The 16287-nt window shown below is 44.5% G+C and overlaps 1 protein-coding gene across 10 annotated transcripts in view; it reads left to right on the top strand.

Moving 5' to 3' along the window:
• The first annotated feature begins 2154 nt into the window (after positions 1 to 2154).
• LOC126078064 (class I histocompatibility antigen, Gogo-B*0101 alpha chain-like) overlaps positions 2155 to 16287 on the top strand; it is a 49653-nt gene continuing 35520 nt past the window's right edge. For 3 of the 10 annotated variants that reach the window (XM_049888133.1, XM_049888114.1, XM_049888123.1), the window contains exons 1-7: positions 2156 to 2282; positions 2577 to 2846; positions 3129 to 3404; positions 4063 to 4338; positions 4460 to 4607; positions 5218 to 5265; positions 5481 to 5595. In XM_049888133.1, the coding sequence (XP_049744090.1) occupies positions 2219 to 2282; positions 2577 to 2846; positions 3129 to 3404; positions 4063 to 4338; positions 4460 to 4607; positions 5218 to 5263 (1080 nt within the window). In that variant the 5' untranslated portion in view covers positions 2156 to 2218 and the 3' untranslated portion in view covers positions 5264 to 5265; positions 5481 to 5595. Of the gene's footprint in view, positions 2283 to 2576; positions 2847 to 3128; positions 3405 to 4062; positions 4339 to 4459; positions 4608 to 5038; positions 5110 to 5217; positions 5266 to 5480; positions 16284 to 16287 lie in introns of those variants that run through there. The other 7 variants (XM_049888144.1, XM_049888136.1, XM_049888152.1 and 4 more) reach the window with 6 other exon arrangements.

Genomic DNA, 16287 nt, shown 5'->3' with positions numbered 1-16287 from the left:
GGAATGCTGGTGGCCACTAGGAGTTGGGAGGACCTCCTGCCTGACATCTAGTAAGGAAATGAGGACCTCAGTACTACAACTGCAAGAAAGAGAATTCTGCAAATACCACTGTGTGAGCTTGGAGGACAGCACTGACTTCCAGATGAGAGCACAAGTTTGTGAAACCCTGATCAAATAATCCATTCACACCATGCCTGGATATCTGACCTACACAACTGTAAACTGTGGTGTTTTAAACCACTAAGTTTGTGGTATTTTGTTCTGCAGCTGTAGAAAACTAATACACAGGCTCAGCTCTGCCATGGATAAGCACATAGCGTATTCTCCAGTGAATGAAGTTATCAATTGTCATGCACACTAGCTGTATAAAACCTTTCTTAAATTTTTTTGTATTTTTTATTTTCTGATTTTTGTGTGATGCAAGTAAAATTTTCTATAGTCATATTCGTCACTCATTCAACAAAAATTAATTTAATGCCTACTACGTACAGGCATGGCTCTACATACCCTGAATAAAAAAGCCCAAGCCTGCTGTGCTCATGGACCTTGTATTCTAGAGTGTTCACATGAATGACATGGGAGCCACTGGAGCATTTTAAACGAAGAAATGGTACAATCTGACTTACCTAAGCAAGACGGCTGACCACCACAGGGAGAACAGTCGAGAGTGGCAGGGATGGGTGGCGCTAGTGCCACAGTTCAAGAGTGAGAGTGTGGTGGAGACCAAGGGAAGAGGGCTTGAGGGAGGAGAAAGACAGAAGGGCTGGAGAAGCAGGAGGCTAGGGAAGAAGCAGAAGAATTTTAAGCAGTGGAATTCTCAAATTTAAGTATGTTGTTTTATAGATGTTTAATCAATATATATACCTAAAGTTCTAGCTGGGTATTCTTTACATTTGCTATTTAATACATTCTGTGGGACTACCTGAAAATGAACCTCCTGCTTATGTTAACGAGGTTAAAGAAAATAACAACATCAAGTGACCCATTAAAATATGAACATCCCTTGTATTGTGCTGACTCATGCCAAACCCCATGTGTTACAGAGTAGGGCTGCTCCACAGAGTTTTCTTGGCTGAAATCTTAAAGGAACAGATCAACAGGCCTTTTCTGCCCTAGTGCCTCTGGGTGGGCTCCAACTGCCAACCTTTTGGTTATATTCTTTGGATGTTAATAATTCATAGCACAGTCAATGAGTGTGTGCTAGTGAAGGCATTTTTGACTGTATTGAATGCTTGCAACTTTGAAGAGGTTAAAGTTCCTAGACCCTTCTAGTTAAAATATGTAGTAATGAATTGTGCTTTCATGAGCTGCTTTGTATTGAAGATTGGTGTAGGGCTCAAACTCAGAGCTATGAAATGAAAATGATTTTAATATACACTAACCCAGGAGTCATGGCATGAAGTACTCTGGGGGTGAATTTTGTCTGGGAAAGTCAAACTTAGGAACTTTGTGAGCCTGACTGTAGAACCTTTTAGAAACATTTATACATGAACGGACAAAATCACTTCTCCTACAGATTAGATTCCTGATGGTTCAGGGTTATCATAGTTGAGTTACCCACTGTCATTAATAAAAAGGAAATTTGTCTGTTTGGGAATATCTATCTGCTGTCTTCAGACACAACCTCTTCCAGGTTTAAAGAGGAGACCTCTGACCTTCTACCTCCATTCCTAAGGTGAGCTCACCCTCTGGCATCAAATTCTTTGGGGGTGAATTTTGTTCTAGAGAAGTCCATGGGAGAGAAGTAAGAGGCGGGGGGGGTGGGGGGGGGTGGGTAGGGAGTCCAGTTCAGCGAAAGACATTCCAAAAAGGGAAGAAGAGGAAAAAAGGCATTCCAAGAAGGGAAGAGGAGGGTCGTTCCCAGGTTTCCTCCGACAGCCCAGGGTAGGACTCAGGGAGCCAGTGTGACAAAGAATGGTCCGTACAGGAGGACAGAGGTCAGGACAAACTCCTAGTACCCGGGTTTGGGTCTCAGGCCCCCAGCGGGGTGTGTGGAGTGAGAAATCCTAGTCCTGGGGATTCCTTGTCTCCCTGGATTTTCACTTCTCCCTTTCACTACCTGTGTCAGTTCTTTCTGCCTGGACACACATGACGCGATGCCTGTTCTCACTCCCATTGAGTGTCTGGTTTCTGCAGCAGCCAATCAGTGTCTCCTCGGCTCCCGGTTACAAGGCCTATACCTACCAACTGGAACTCAGTCTCCCCCGGTGATGGGGTCATGGCTTTCCAGATCCTCCTCCAGCTGCTCTCAGGGGCGTTGGCCCTGACCCAGACTCGGGCAGGTGAGTGCAGGGTCGGGAGGGAAAGGGCCTCTGCAGAGGGAGGAGGAGAGAGGGGAACGCACAGCGGGAGCGCAGGACCCTCGCGGAAGCCGCGTCCCCGCCGCCGCCTTCCAGATCCCCCTCTCCTGCCCCCTCTCAGATTCTCCTCTCCCCCCGCTACATACGTCGGTGCCCTGCTCCTCCCACCGGCCCTTCCCAGTCCACGAGCCCCTCGTCCCTCGCCGCCCCCTTCGACTGCGGACCCGGGCCCGCGCGGGGAGGGTGTTAGTGGTCTCAGCCGCTCCCCGCCCCCAGGCTCCCACTCCCTGAGGTACTTCGAGACCGCCGTGTCCCGGCCCGGCCTCGAGAAACCCCGCTTCATCGCCGTCGGCTACGTGGACGACACGCAGTTTGTGCGGTTCGACAGCGACGTTGCGAATCCGAGGATGGAGCCGCGGGCGCAGTGGGTGAAGCAGGAGGGGCCGGAGTATTGGGACCGGAACACATTGATAGCCAAGGACAACGCACAGGCACACCGAGTGAACCTGCGGACCCTGCGCCGCTACTACAACCAGAGCGACGCCGGTGAGTGACGCCGGGCCCCGGTCGCAGGTCGTAGGTCGCGGGTCCCCTCGTCCCCACGGCCGCGTCGCCCCGAGTCTCTGGGTTCGAACTTCACCCCGAGGCCGCGGGACGCGCCGGAACCTTCGATCCCGGAAGAGCCGCGGAGATGGGACCCGGTTTCGTTTTAGTTTTAGACCCAACGGTCTTTGACCAATCGCCGCCTGTCTGGGGTGGTGGGGGCGGGGCTGAGGGCGGGTGCAGGGCTGGCCGCGGGGGCGGGGCTGACGGAGGGGACCGGGTCAGGGTCTCACACCATCCAGAGGATGTCTGGCTGTGAAATGGAGCCCGAGGGATACCTCCTCCGCGGGTACACTCAGTATGCCTATGATGGCGCCGATTACATCGCCCTGAACGAGGACCTGAGCTCCTGGACGGCTGTGGCCACTGCCGCTCAGATCACCCAGCGCAAGTGGGAGGAGGCCGGCGTGGCCAAGAAAAAGAAGACCTACTTGGAAGATGTGTGTGTGAAGTGGCTCCACAGATACCTGGAGAACGGGAAGGAGTCTCTGCAGCGCGCAGGTACGAGGGGCTGTGGGGTGACTCCCACGTCTCCCCTTGGCCGAGGCTATTACCCCACTAGGCTTCCCATAGGGAGAGTAGGAAAATGGGATATTCCCCTGAATACCCCTTCCCATTCTCCTGAGGGTTGGGTAAGGGGAGACGAAAGAGTCAGCCCCTAAACGTAGAATTTGTACTAGGCAGTGACTCACCCAGAGAACATGGATTTCTTTCAGAGACAGTTAAGGGATCCAGCCTCTCTAGGGATAGTAGGGGAGATGATTCCTGAAATAACTGATCAGCAGTTCCTTTGACCCTGGGCAGTGGGCTTGGTAACCCCCAGAGACTTATGCTTAGCCCTTGTTCTCTGCTCCACACCCAACCTCTTCAGAGGTCTGACTCCAACTTTTTTGAGTTTCTTGGCCACCACTCAGGGCAGGCCCAGAAGCCTCTGTTCTCCTCAGACCTGGTGCCTCCTATACTGGGCAGTCTCACCTAGACTCTAGAACTTTCCAAGGAATAGAGTATTCCAGACCCCTGAGTCCAGACTAGTGTGTGGTTTTACACTTACTCTCTCCACCTGAATGTTTTGTCCAATCTCAGCATGGTCACATGAGCCCTTCTTCCATGGTTCATGGGACATAATGCAATTTCTGAATTTTCTGACCTTTCTCCTCAGATCCCCCAAAAGCACATGTGACCAACCGCCCCATCTCTGACCGTGCGGTCACACTGAGATGCTGGGCCCTGGGCTTCTACCCGGCTGAGATCACACTGACCTGGCAGCGGGACGGGGAGGACCAGACCCAGGACACAGAGCTTGTGGAGACTAGGCCTGCGGGGGACGGGACTTTCCAGAAGTGGGCGGCCATGGTGGTGCCCTCTGGAGAGGAGGACAGATACACGTGTTGTGTGCAGCACGAGGGGCTGCCTGAGCCTCTCATCCTGAGATGGGGTAAAAGGGGACGAGGGCGGAGCCTCTTCTCAGGGATAGCATGAGCCTTTCTGGAGACCTCTGGCAGGGTCAGGGCTGAGACCAATGGGTCAGGGCTGTTCACCTTCCCTTCTCTTCCCAGATCCACCCCCTCAGTCCACCATCCCCATCAAAGGAATTGCTGCTGGCCTGAAGCTCTTTGGTGTGGTGGTTGTAGTTGTGGTGGCTGGAGTTGTGATCTTGATGAGCTGTGGTGGCTGCAGTCGTGATCTTGATGAAGATGAGCTAAGGTAGAGATGGGGGTGGGGTCTCAGTTTTCATATCACACTGGAGGGTTTCAATCCCTCCCATGTAGGAGTTTGCCCATCTTCTGCCTCGCTTTTGGGAGATGTCATCCACATAGACACCCTTACCCAGTCTGGGGCCGTGTGCAAACATGTAAATCACATGTGTAGATGGAGGTAAATTTTTCACCTTAGATGATTCTGGTGATGGGGACCTGATTCCCACAGTTGCAGATCAGAGGGGAAGGTCTCTACTGAGGACAGACCTGTGGGAGGATAGTTAGTCCAGTCCCCACACATCTCCTTTCCTTTTGTTTCCTGGTCTTGTCCTGGGTCTGCAATCATAGTTCTGGAACCTTCGCTCGGTTCCAGGGACCTCATGGACCTCATGATCCTGGCTCTTCCCTGCTCTCTCACAGGATGTTTTCTTCCCACAGGTAGAAAGGGAAGGAGCTACACTCAGGCAGCAAATAAGTGCGTGATGTGGGCCGATCCTGAGACCTTTGGGGTAGTGTAGACTGGACCCCATGGGAGAGCGCCCCACCTCATATTTCCTCCTTTAGTCTCGTGTCCTCCTGTGGGCCCTGACCAGGTAAATGTTTTTGTTCTTCTCCAGATGGCGACAGTGCTCAGGGCTCTGGTGTGTCTCTCATGGCTTCTAAAGGTGAGATCCCGGGGGCCTGACATGGGGAAAGGGTTGGGGCAGAGGGGACACAACTTGGTTATGGGGATACTTTGGAACTGGACATTTTGATCTTTGGTGGGCTGTTCAGAGTGTCAACACTTAGAGTGACTGACCTGAATTTGTAACAAGACAGCTGCCTTGTGTGGGACTGACTAACTGATGCAAGATTTGTTCATACCCGCTTTGTGATTCAGGACTTCTCCTACTGCTACTGTTGTTTGAAGGTACCTGCGTTACTGTCAGCATAATGTGAGGATGTGGTGGGAAAACCCACCCCTGCCCACCTGGACACCCTCCCCACACTGACCTGTATCCTTTCTCCTGGATCTACATTTCCTGTTCCAGCAGAGACAGGGCCAGAATGTCTCCATCCCAGTCATAACTTCTCTTGCTCTGAGCTGCAACTTCTCACTTATCTATTGAAAATGACAACCTGGAATGATCTTTTTTGTCCAATTCTTGCCATAAGGTGGGGTTGATGGGTTAATTAAGGAGATGAGGAGACTTAAAATCTCAGAGAGGAAATAACTGGAGACCTGAGAACCATCTAGAATCCTTCATTTGCTTTGTTGCATCTGTCACAGTCAGGGAGGGAAGCAGGCTGTGGAGGAGCTGAGCGTGAATGGGGCCTGTTTTCAGGACAGCATGGGTTTTGACATGGTCACTGCTTGGTCGGGTCACCTTCACTGCTGCATTGTTCTTGTTCCCTCAGTAGGACCTGTGATCACAGGGACTCAGACATTGCCCGGTCCTTGTCCTGTCTTCAGAGCATGGGCAGTGTTGTGGATTGAATTATATCCCCCCAAAACATGTGTTGTAAATCCTAATCTCTATAGTTCGGGTTTTTTGTTTGATGTCTGTTGATTATAATCCCATTTGGGAATGGATTGTCTAGCAAGACGAGTGTAGGGTATATTTTGAGTTAATCTTTTTTCAAACATAAAAGAGATTAAAGAAGTAAGGGAGCGAAGTAGAGATGGCAGAAGAGAGATGCCAAGCCACATGAAGATCACCCAGGAGTAGAAGCTCAAAGAGAAAAGGACCTTCCTCCAGAGCCCACAGAGAGAGAAAGCCTTCCCTTAGAGCCGGCACCCTGAATTCAGACTTCTAGCCCTCAAAATTGGGAAAATAAATTTTGATAAAGCCATTCTCTTGTGGCTTTTCTGTTATAGCAGCACTAGATAACTAAGACAGGCAGTGAGGGCTTCGTGTGCTGGGCTAGCCTGGGTTCAGGCCTGGCCTGACCCTCAGATCCCAAGGTTTGTGTTTTTATTTTTTGTGTCTTTGCTTTTGTAGAGGATATATCTGCTCTTGTTTTGTGCATGACGTCTGGTCTCACTCTCCTCTGGGTGTCCCCATCTGACAGCAGTAGAAAAAAGCCATTTTTCCTTTCAGTGTCCGCACAAGGCCAGGGCAACCCCTGCACACAGGAGTCTCTGTGGTATGGAGAAATGAACTCTCAGACTTGTTCCGGTCTTTTCCTCATGGGGTTGTTTCCTGGATTATTCTTTCCACCTTTTTCCCCAATATTTTTAAGGAATAAAATTCTGTAATTAGAGAGGTGGCATCCAACAGTTTTCTTGTTTTAAATTCCTGTTATGTTTCCATCTTCCACTTGCCTACCCTCTCCTCTTGCCCTTGGTGCTATAATCCTAGTGCCGACCAGTCCAACCTCGTGGATTCATAAAGCAGAATCTAATTTAAGTTCACCGTTGGTTGTAAAATAGCGTCCATAACCCCTAGGATCATTCTTGTCTGGTCTGCAGAGGGAAATAAGACTGTGTGCTGGAGTGGACAGGAGGGAGGAGAGGGAGACAGGGAGCAGAGAGCAGCATATACAGGAAAGGAGAGTCAGCGTTAGTCAGTGTGAGTGGACGTGCTGCAGCTGCCACAAAACAACATTTGGACCAAGACTACTTTAGGAAAGGCACTGTCTCTAGGATAGGGAGGTGCGCTACACCACAGTAATCATTCATTCTAGTGATAGTTGTTGTGTGCCAGATACACTGTGTTTGCATCTGAGGGTCATGAATGAAATAAAAATAGAGAAAAATTGGCAGCCTGGTGGAGCATGTGTTCTAGTGAGGGGAGACAGACTATAGACTATAAACGTAGTAAATAAGGCAGGTGTTAATGTTAGAAGGTGGGAAGTGCTATAGGGAAGGTGATCACACAGAGCACAGGTGTGAGAAAAGAGGGAAGGCAACTGTTGTAACTCAGGTGGTTGGAATGGATCTCCTTGAGAAGTGGCCTTTGAGGAAAGATTTGAAGGACCTGAGGGAATTAGCCATGAGGATGTCTGGGGATGTTCTTCCAGGCAGGGGAACACCCAGTGCAAAGACACTAGGGCAGGAACATGCATGTGTTCTGGGAGCAGCGAGGACGGTAGGGCTGGAACAAGTGAGCAACTGAGATGATGTCAGAGGTATGGTCAGGTCATGTGGGGCCTTCAGGATATCAGAAGGTTTTTTTTTCCCCCATTCGAGTGAGGTGAGGAGTTAGAATTTTGAGCAGAAGAGAGACATGGTATGACTCCGTAATGGATTGAGTTATGTCCATCCAAAATGTGCTAACTTGCTTAGGCCGTGTGCGCTTGTCCTCTATTTTGTGATTTTCCTTTGTGTTATAGATCATAATCTCTGCCTGTGGTTAAAAAGGTTAGAGTGGAATGTAGCACTCTCAGGTCGCCTCCCTGATCCAACGTAAAGGGAGTTTCCCTGGGGTGTGGCCTATACCACCTTTTATCTTACAAGAGATAAAAGGAAAGGGAAGCAAGCAGAGAGTTGGGAACCTCATACCACCAAGAAGGCAGCACCGGGAGCAGAGCATGTCCTTTGGACCTGAAGTTCCTGTGCTGAGATGCTACCAAACCAAGGGAAGACTGATGACAAAGACCTTCCTTCAGAGCAGACACAGAGAGAAAGCGTTCCCCTGGTGCCGGTGCCCTGAATTCAGACTTCTAGCCTAGTGGATGGTGAGAGAATAAACTTCTCTTTGTTAAAGCCATCCACTTGTGGAATTTCTGTTATACCAGCACTAGATGACCAAGGCAGACTGCTTTTAGAAGGATCACCCTGGCTTCTGTACTGAGAATAGAATCAAGAGCTGGAGGATGAACAAGGCAGTAGGAAAACAATAGGATATCCATGCAGTTTTTCAGCTAGACATGTTGGTGGTTTTGTCAGTGAGCAGTGAAAATAGTAGGAAGTGATTGGATTCTTGATATATTTTGAAATGGAACTTTGGAAGATTTGCTAGTGGACTATAATTGGGGTATGAAAGAAAAAGTGGATTCAAGGAGGACACGAAATATTTTGGACCGTGCAAAAAGAAAAATGGAGCTGCCGTCAGCAGAGGTGGAAAAGACTCTGGGAGGAGCTTACTTGAGGAGGGGGTATCACTGGCATTAGGTTTAGGAAATGTTTCGTTTGAGATGTCTGTTAGAAATGCAAGTGAGGTTGTCTGATTGGTAGTTGGATATAAGAGTAATATTTAGGAGAAATGTCTGGGCTGAAGAAAGATTTGAGGGGTGTTATGCATTGGATTGTGTCCCACCCCCAAAATATGTGTCAACTTGGCTAGTCCATGAGTCCCAGTATTGTGTGATTGTTCACCATTTTGTCATCTGAGGTAAGTTTCCTATGTGTTGTAAATCCTAACTTCTCCGATGTTAATGAGGCAGGATTAGAGGCAGTTATGTTAATGAGGGAGACTTCATCTACCAGATTAGGTTGAGCTTTAAGTCAATTTCTTCATTGTGCTTTAAGTGAAAGTTTACAATTCAAGTCAGTTTCTCATACAAAAAGTCACACGTTGCTATGTGACCCTAGCTGCTCTCCCTATAGTGTGACAACATACTCCTCCTCTCTACCCTGTATTTCCTGTGTCCATTCAACCAGCTCCTGTCCCCCTCTGCCTTTTCATCTCACCTCCAGACAGGAGCTCCTCACATAGTCTCATGTGTCTGCTTCAGCTAAAAAGCACACTCCTCTCCAGTCTCATTTTATGTCTTATAGTCCAGTCTAGTCTGTGTCTGAAGAGTTGGCTTTGGGAACGGTTTTAGTTTTGGGCTAACAGAGAATTCGGGGGCCGTGTCTTCTGGGGTCCCTCCAGTCTCAGTCACACCATTGAGTCTGGTGTTTTTACTAGAATTTGAGATCTGCATCCCATTTTTTTCCTGCTTAGTCAGGGATTCTCTGTTTTTTCCCTGTCAGGGCAGTCAGTAGTGGTAGCCGGGCACCATCTAGTTCTTCTGGTCTCAGGCTGATGGAGTCTCTGGTTTATGTGGCCCTTCCTGTCTCTTGGGCTCATATTTTCCTTGTGTCTTTGGTGTTCTTCATTCTCCTATGCTCCAGGTGGGTTGAGACCAATTGATGCGTCTCAGATGGCCACTTGCTAGCTTTTAAGACCCCAGACGCCACTCACCAAAGTGAGCTGCAGAACGTTTTCTTAAGAAACTTCATTATGCCAGTTAACCTAGATGTCTTCTGAAACCGTGGTTCCCAGACCCCCGCTCCTACTACTCTGTCCCTAGAAGTGTGTGGTTGTATTCAGGAAGCTTCTTAGCTTTCGATTTAGTCTAGTTGTGCTGACTTCCCCTGTATTGTGTGTTGTCCTTCCATCCACCTACAATAATTCTTGTCTACCATCTAGTTAGTGAATACCCCTCTCCCTCCCTTCCCACCCTTGTAACCATCAAAGACTGTTTTCTTCTGTGTTTAAACCTTTTCTTGAGTTCTTATAATAGTGTTCTTATACAATATTTGTCCTTTTGCTACTAATTTCACTCATAATGCCTTCCAGACTGGTCCATGTTATGAGATGTTTCATTGTTTTTTATTGTTGTTTAGTGTTTCATTGTGTTAATATGCCATAATTTGTTTATCCATTTGTCTATTGGTGGGCACCTAGGTTGTTTCCATTGTTTTGCTATTGTGAACAGTGCTACAATGAACATGGGTATGCATATATCTATTCATATGAGGGCTCTCATTTCTCTAAGATATATTCCAAGGAATGGGATAGCTAGATTGTATGGTAGTTCTATTTGTAGCTTTTTAAGGAAGCACCACGTTGATTTCCAATGTGGTTGTGCTATTTTACAACCCCACCAGCAGTGTGTAAGTGTTCCAGTCTCTCCACAACCTCTCCAACATTTATTATTTTCTGTTTTTTTGGGTTAATACTAGCCTTGTTGGGGTGAGACGGTCTCTCATTGTAGTTTTGATTTGCATTTCTCTAATGGCTTATGATCTTGAGCATTTTCTCATGTATGTGTTAGTCACCAGAATGTCTTCTTTGGTGAAGTGCCTGTTCATCTCCTTTATCTAATACTTAACTGGGTTATTTGTTTTATTGTCGTTGTGGTTTTACAGTATCTTGTAGATTTTAGAGATTAGACGTTGATCGCATTTGTTGTAGCCAAAGTTTTTTTCCCAGTCTGTAGGTTGTCTTTTTACTCCTTTGGGGAAGTCTTTGGATGAGCATATGTGTTTAATTTTTAGGAACTCCCAATTATCTAGTTTCTCTTCTGGTGTTTATGCATGTTAGTAATGTTTTTGTACACTGTTTATGCCATATATTAGGCCTCCTAGCATTGTCCCAATTTTTTCTTCCATGATTTTTATTGTTTTAGATTTTATATTTAGGTCTTTGATCCATTTTGAGTTAGTCTTTGTGCATGGTGTGAGGTATGGGTCTTGTTTCATTTTGGATATCCAGTTATGCCAGCACCATTTGTTAAAGAGACTGTCTTTTTCCCAATTAGTGTACTTTGGGCCTTTGTCAAGTATCACCTGCTCATAGATGGATGAATTTACATCTGGATTCTCAATTCTTTTCCATTCGCCTATGTATCTGTTGTTGTACCAGTAGTACCAGGCTGTTTAGACTACCATGGTGGTATAACAGATTCTAAAATCAGGTAGTGTGAGGCCTCCCACTTTTTTCTTCTTCGGTAATGCTTTACTTACCTAGGGCCTTTTTCCTTATGAAATTGGTAATCTGTTTCTCCATCTCATTAAAAAAACGCCATTGGAATTTGGATCGGGATTGTATTATACCTATAGCTTGCTTTGGATAGAATAGAAATTTTCACTATTTTGAATCTTCCTATCCATGAGCAAGGTACGTTTTTCTGCTTATGTAGGTCTCTTTTGGTTTCTTGCAGTAGCATCTTATAGTTTTCTTTGTATAGGTCTTTTATGTCTCTGGTTAGATTTATTCCTAAGTATCTTACCATCTTGGGGGCTATTGTAAATGGTGTTGATTTGGTGATTTCCTCATCGACGTTGTTTTTGTTGATATAGAGGAATCAAACCGATTTTTGTATGTTTGTCTTGTATCCTGATACTTTGGTGAACTCTTCTATTAGTTTAGTTTTTATGGTTTTCCGTGTATAAGATGATATCATCTGCAAATAGATATTCTTTCATGTCTTCCTTACCCATGTGGAGGCCCTTTATTTCTTTTTCTAGTCTAATTGCTCTGGCTAGGATCTCCAGCACAGTGTTGAATAAGAGTGGTGGTAAAGGGCATGCTTGTCTGGTTCTCATTCTCAAGGGGAATGCTTTCAGACTCTCTCCATTTAGGATGATGTTGGCTGTTGGCTTTGTATAAATGCCCTTTATCATACTGAGAAATTTCCCTTCTATTCCTATTTTGCTGTGAGTTATTATCATGAATGGGTGTTGAGCTTTGTCAAATGCCGTTTCTGCATCAATTGATAAGATCATGTGGTTCTTATCTTTTATTTATGTGATGGATTATATTTCTAATATTGAGCCATATCTGCATACCTGGTATGAATCCGACTTGGCCATGGTGAAATATTTGTTTTTGAAATGTTCTTGAATTTGATTGGCTAGGATTTTGTTGAGGATTTTTATGTCTATGTTCTTGAGGGATATTGGTATATAATTTTCTTTTTTTGTGGTGTCTTTACCTGGTTTTAGTGTCAGGGTTATACCGGCTTCATAGAATGAGTTTGACAGTATTCTGTCCTTTTCTATGCTCTGAAATACCTTTAGTAGTAGTGGTGTTAACTCTTCTCTGAAAGTTTGGTAGAATTTTTCAGTTAAGCCGTCAGGGCCAGGGCTTTTTTTTTTTAGTTAGGAGTTTTGTTTTTTTAATTACCTTTTCAATCTCTTCTTTTGTTACAGGTGCATTTAGTTGTTCTACCTCTGTGTTAGTTTAGGTAGATAATGTGTTTCTAGAAATTTGTCCATTTCCTCTGGGTTTTCAAACTTGTTAGAGTACAGTTTTTCATTGTATTCTGCTATGATTCTTTTAGTATCAGTTGGGTCTTTGTGATATCACCCATCTCATTTCTTATTCGGGTTATTGGCTTCCTCTCCTGTTTTTTTTTGGTCAGTTTGGCCAGTGGTTTATCGATTTTGTTGATCTATTCAAAGAAACAGCTTTTGCTCTTCTTAACTCTTTCAATTGCTTTTCTGTTTTCTATTTCATTTAATTCTTCTTGACTTTTTATTATTTGCTTTCTTCTGGTGCCTGAGGGCTTCTTTTGCTGCTCTCTATATGTTCAAGTCTTTGGGATGATTCTTTGATATTGGCCCTTTCGTCTTTTTGGATGTGTGCTTTTATTGCTATAAATTAACCTCTGAGCACTGCTTTTGCAGTGTCCCAAAGGTTCTGGTCGGAAGTGTTTTCATTCTCATTGGATTCTATGAATGTCTTTATTCCATCCTTAATTTCTTCTATAACCCAGTAGTTTTTGAGCAAGGTGTTATTGTTTCCATGTGTTTAACTCTTTTTTCTTGCTTTCCTGTTACTGAGTTCTACTTTTATGGATGGCTTTTTTTACAGTCAGAAAACAGGCTTTGTAATGTTTAGATGTTTTGGATTCTGTTAAGGCTTGTTTTATGACCTAGTATGTGGTCTATTCTGGAGAATGTTCCATGCCTTTGGAAAAGAAAGTATACCTGGCTGCTGTTGGGTGGAGCGTTCTGTATATTTCTATAGGTAAAGTTGGTTGATTGTGGCATTTAGATCATCCATGTCTTTACTGAGCTTCTTTCTGGATGTTCTGTCCTTCACTGAAAGTGGTGTGTTGAAGTCTCCTACTATTATTGTGGAGATGTCTCTCTTTTCAATGCTGTTAGAGTTTGTTTTATGTATTTTGGAGTCCTGTCTTGTTGGGTGCATATTTATTATGATTATATCCTCCTGGTATATTGACTTTTTAATCATTATATAGTGTCCTTCCTTATCCTTTGTGCTGGATTTTACTTTAAGGTCTATTTTGTCAGAAATTAATATTGCCACTCCTGCTCTTTTTTGATTGTTGTTTGCTTGATATATTTTTTCCATCCTTTGCGTTTTAGTTTGTGTTTTTAAGCCCAAGGTTGTCTCTTGTCGGCAGCATATAGACAGATTGTGTTTTTTATCCATTCTGCCACTCTCTGTCTCTTTATTGGTGCATTTAGTCCACTTACATTCAGCGTAATTATTGATAGGTATGAGGTTTTTATGAGGTTAGTGCTGTCATTTTGATTTTTTTTTTTGTGCTGTTGACAGTTTCTTTTTTCTACTTATTTTTCTGTGCTGAGTAATTTTTCTTTATATATTGTATTTTTCTCTTTTTCATTGTTATTGCTTTTGTATTTGCTGAGTCTTTATTTTTTTTTTAATTTTGATGTGTAGGATTGTTAGTTTCTGTTGTGGTTACCTTAGTGTTTACCCCTATTTGTCTAAGTTTAAAGCAATCTTTTATTTCTTTATATCAACTTGACTTCCTTTCCATGTGAAAGATCTATGACTACATTTTTTAGTCCCTCTTTTTTGTTTTAATGTTGTCATGTTTTACATAATGACATCTCTGTTTCCCTGTTTTGAGCATTTTAGCTTTGATTTATTTTTGTGATTTCCCTATGTGGGTTGATATCTGGTTGCTCTGTCCTGTATTCTAGCGTTGGATTACTATCTGATGTTATTGATTTTCTAATTGGAGGACTCCCTTTAGTATTTCTTGCAATTTTGTTTTGTTTTTCGCAAATTTCTTAAACTTCTTTTTATTGGGAAAGGTCCTAATTTTGCCTTCATATTTGAGAGACAGTTTTGCTGGATGTATAATTCTTGGTTGGCAATTTTTTTCCGTCAAGGCTTTATATATGTCATCCCATTGCCTTCTTGGCTGGATCGTTTCTGCTGAGTAGCCTGAGTTCAGTCTTATTGACTCTACTTTGCAGGTGACTTCCTTTATCCCTAGCTGCTCTTAAAATTCTCTCTTTATCTTTGGTTTTGGCAAGTTTGATTATAGTATGTCTTGGTGACTTTCTTTTGGGGTTTCAGTGAGCATCTTGGATAGATATCTTCTCATCTTTCGTGGTAGCAGGGAAGTTTTCTGCCAACAAACCTTTTACAATTTTATCTGTATTTTCTGTTATCTCCCCCTGTTCTGGTACTCCAATCACTCTTAGGTTATTCCTCTTGATAGAGTCCCACATAATTCTTAAGGCTCCTTCATTTTTTAAAAATTCTTTTCTCTGATTTTGCCTCAAGTATGCTGGTGTCAGGTGCTTTATATTCAAACTCACTAATTCTGACTTCCATTGCCTCAGTTCTGCTGCTATGACTTTCTATCAAGTTGTCTAATTCTGGGATTTTATTGTTGATATTCTGGATTTCTGTTTGCTGTCTCTCTATGGATTCTTGCAGCCTATTAAATTTTTCATTATGCTTTTCTCTAACCTTCTTAAGTTCCTCTGTTGCTGTGCCCATGTGCTTCTTGGCTTGCTCTGCATTTTGCCTGATCTCCTGAAGAGTTCTGTATATTAATATTTTGTATTCTATCTCTGGTAATTTCAGGAAGTTGTCTTCATTTGGAAGATTTCTTAATTCTTTATTTTGGGAGCTTGTTGAAGCCATCATGGTCTGCCTCTTTGTGTGATTTGATATTGACTGTTGTCTCTGAGCCATCAATAAGTTATTGTGTTTATTTATTTTGTGTTTGCTTACTGTGTCCGAGCTTCTTGTTTTGTTTTCATAAGCCCCAAATAGGTTGCTCAAGTGAGCTAGCTTGATTATTGGTGCCTTTGAAGCTCTAGCATCCTGTCACCAGGTAGTTTAGAGCTGTTACTAAGTGTTGAGCCCAGAAGTCTGTTTATCTTTTTTGTATGGATTCAACTCAGGTGTTCAGGTAGTCAGTCTCCAAGTGTGTGGTGCAGGCTCTCACCTACAGTCTTAGACGAGCAGGGGTGATTGGTGTAAGCACAGGTATCTGAGTGCAGTAGGGGATCATACACTAAGCAAGGCAGGGAGCTGATAACTGCCCCAGAGTGTCTGTGAGGAACGCCTGACCCTGTTCCTTAGAGTGCATAGGTGGGTGGATTTTGCAGCTGGACTATGGGCACCCAGTGCTATTGGGTGTAAGGACTGGGAGGCACCACTTACACTTAGACCCCTCTTGTGGGTGGCTAGGTGGCATGGATGGAGCCACCAGTCCTCAGGTACCTGATGTGGGTAGGTGAGAACCGTGCTTAATAGGCAGAATGGTGTCAAACATCACGAACCTGCCTCTCCAATGTATAGTTGAAACAGTTGACGTTAGACTTCAGGTATACAACCTTTTGTACTGTGCTAATGAGGGCCTGTGCTGTTGAAATGGGCCCACACAGGTCTACCCAGAGGTGAAAAGTATTCAAAGTCCGTGGACCCCTTATGCCTGTGCCTAGACAAAGGGGCTGTTTCTGCCCTGAGTTCTTGGCTTAGGGAAGTCAGCAGATTATTTTTTCCCTGTTTGTTAATTTGTTCCTTCTATAAGGCTGGGAGAATGGCTCAGGGCGCGCAACAGGTCCTACTCCCGACACGGGGAAAGTGACTGTCATGGATTGAATTGTGTCCACCCAAAAATATGTGTCAACTTGTGGTTGTCCTCCATTTTGTGATTTTCCTATGTATTATAAATCGTAATCTCTGCCTGTGGTTAAAGAGGATTAGGGTGGGAGGTAACACCCTTGTTCAGGCAACATTCCTGATCCAATG

The sequence above is a fragment of the Elephas maximus genome, chromosome 1 (assembly GCF_024166365.1).
Source record: "Elephas maximus indicus isolate mEleMax1 chromosome 1, mEleMax1 primary haplotype, whole genome shotgun sequence".
Lineage (NCBI taxonomy): Eukaryota > Metazoa > Chordata > Mammalia > Proboscidea > Elephantidae > Elephas > Elephas maximus.
Note: the sequence above shows the minus strand (reverse complement) of the source record. Positions and strands in the feature narration are given on the sequence as shown.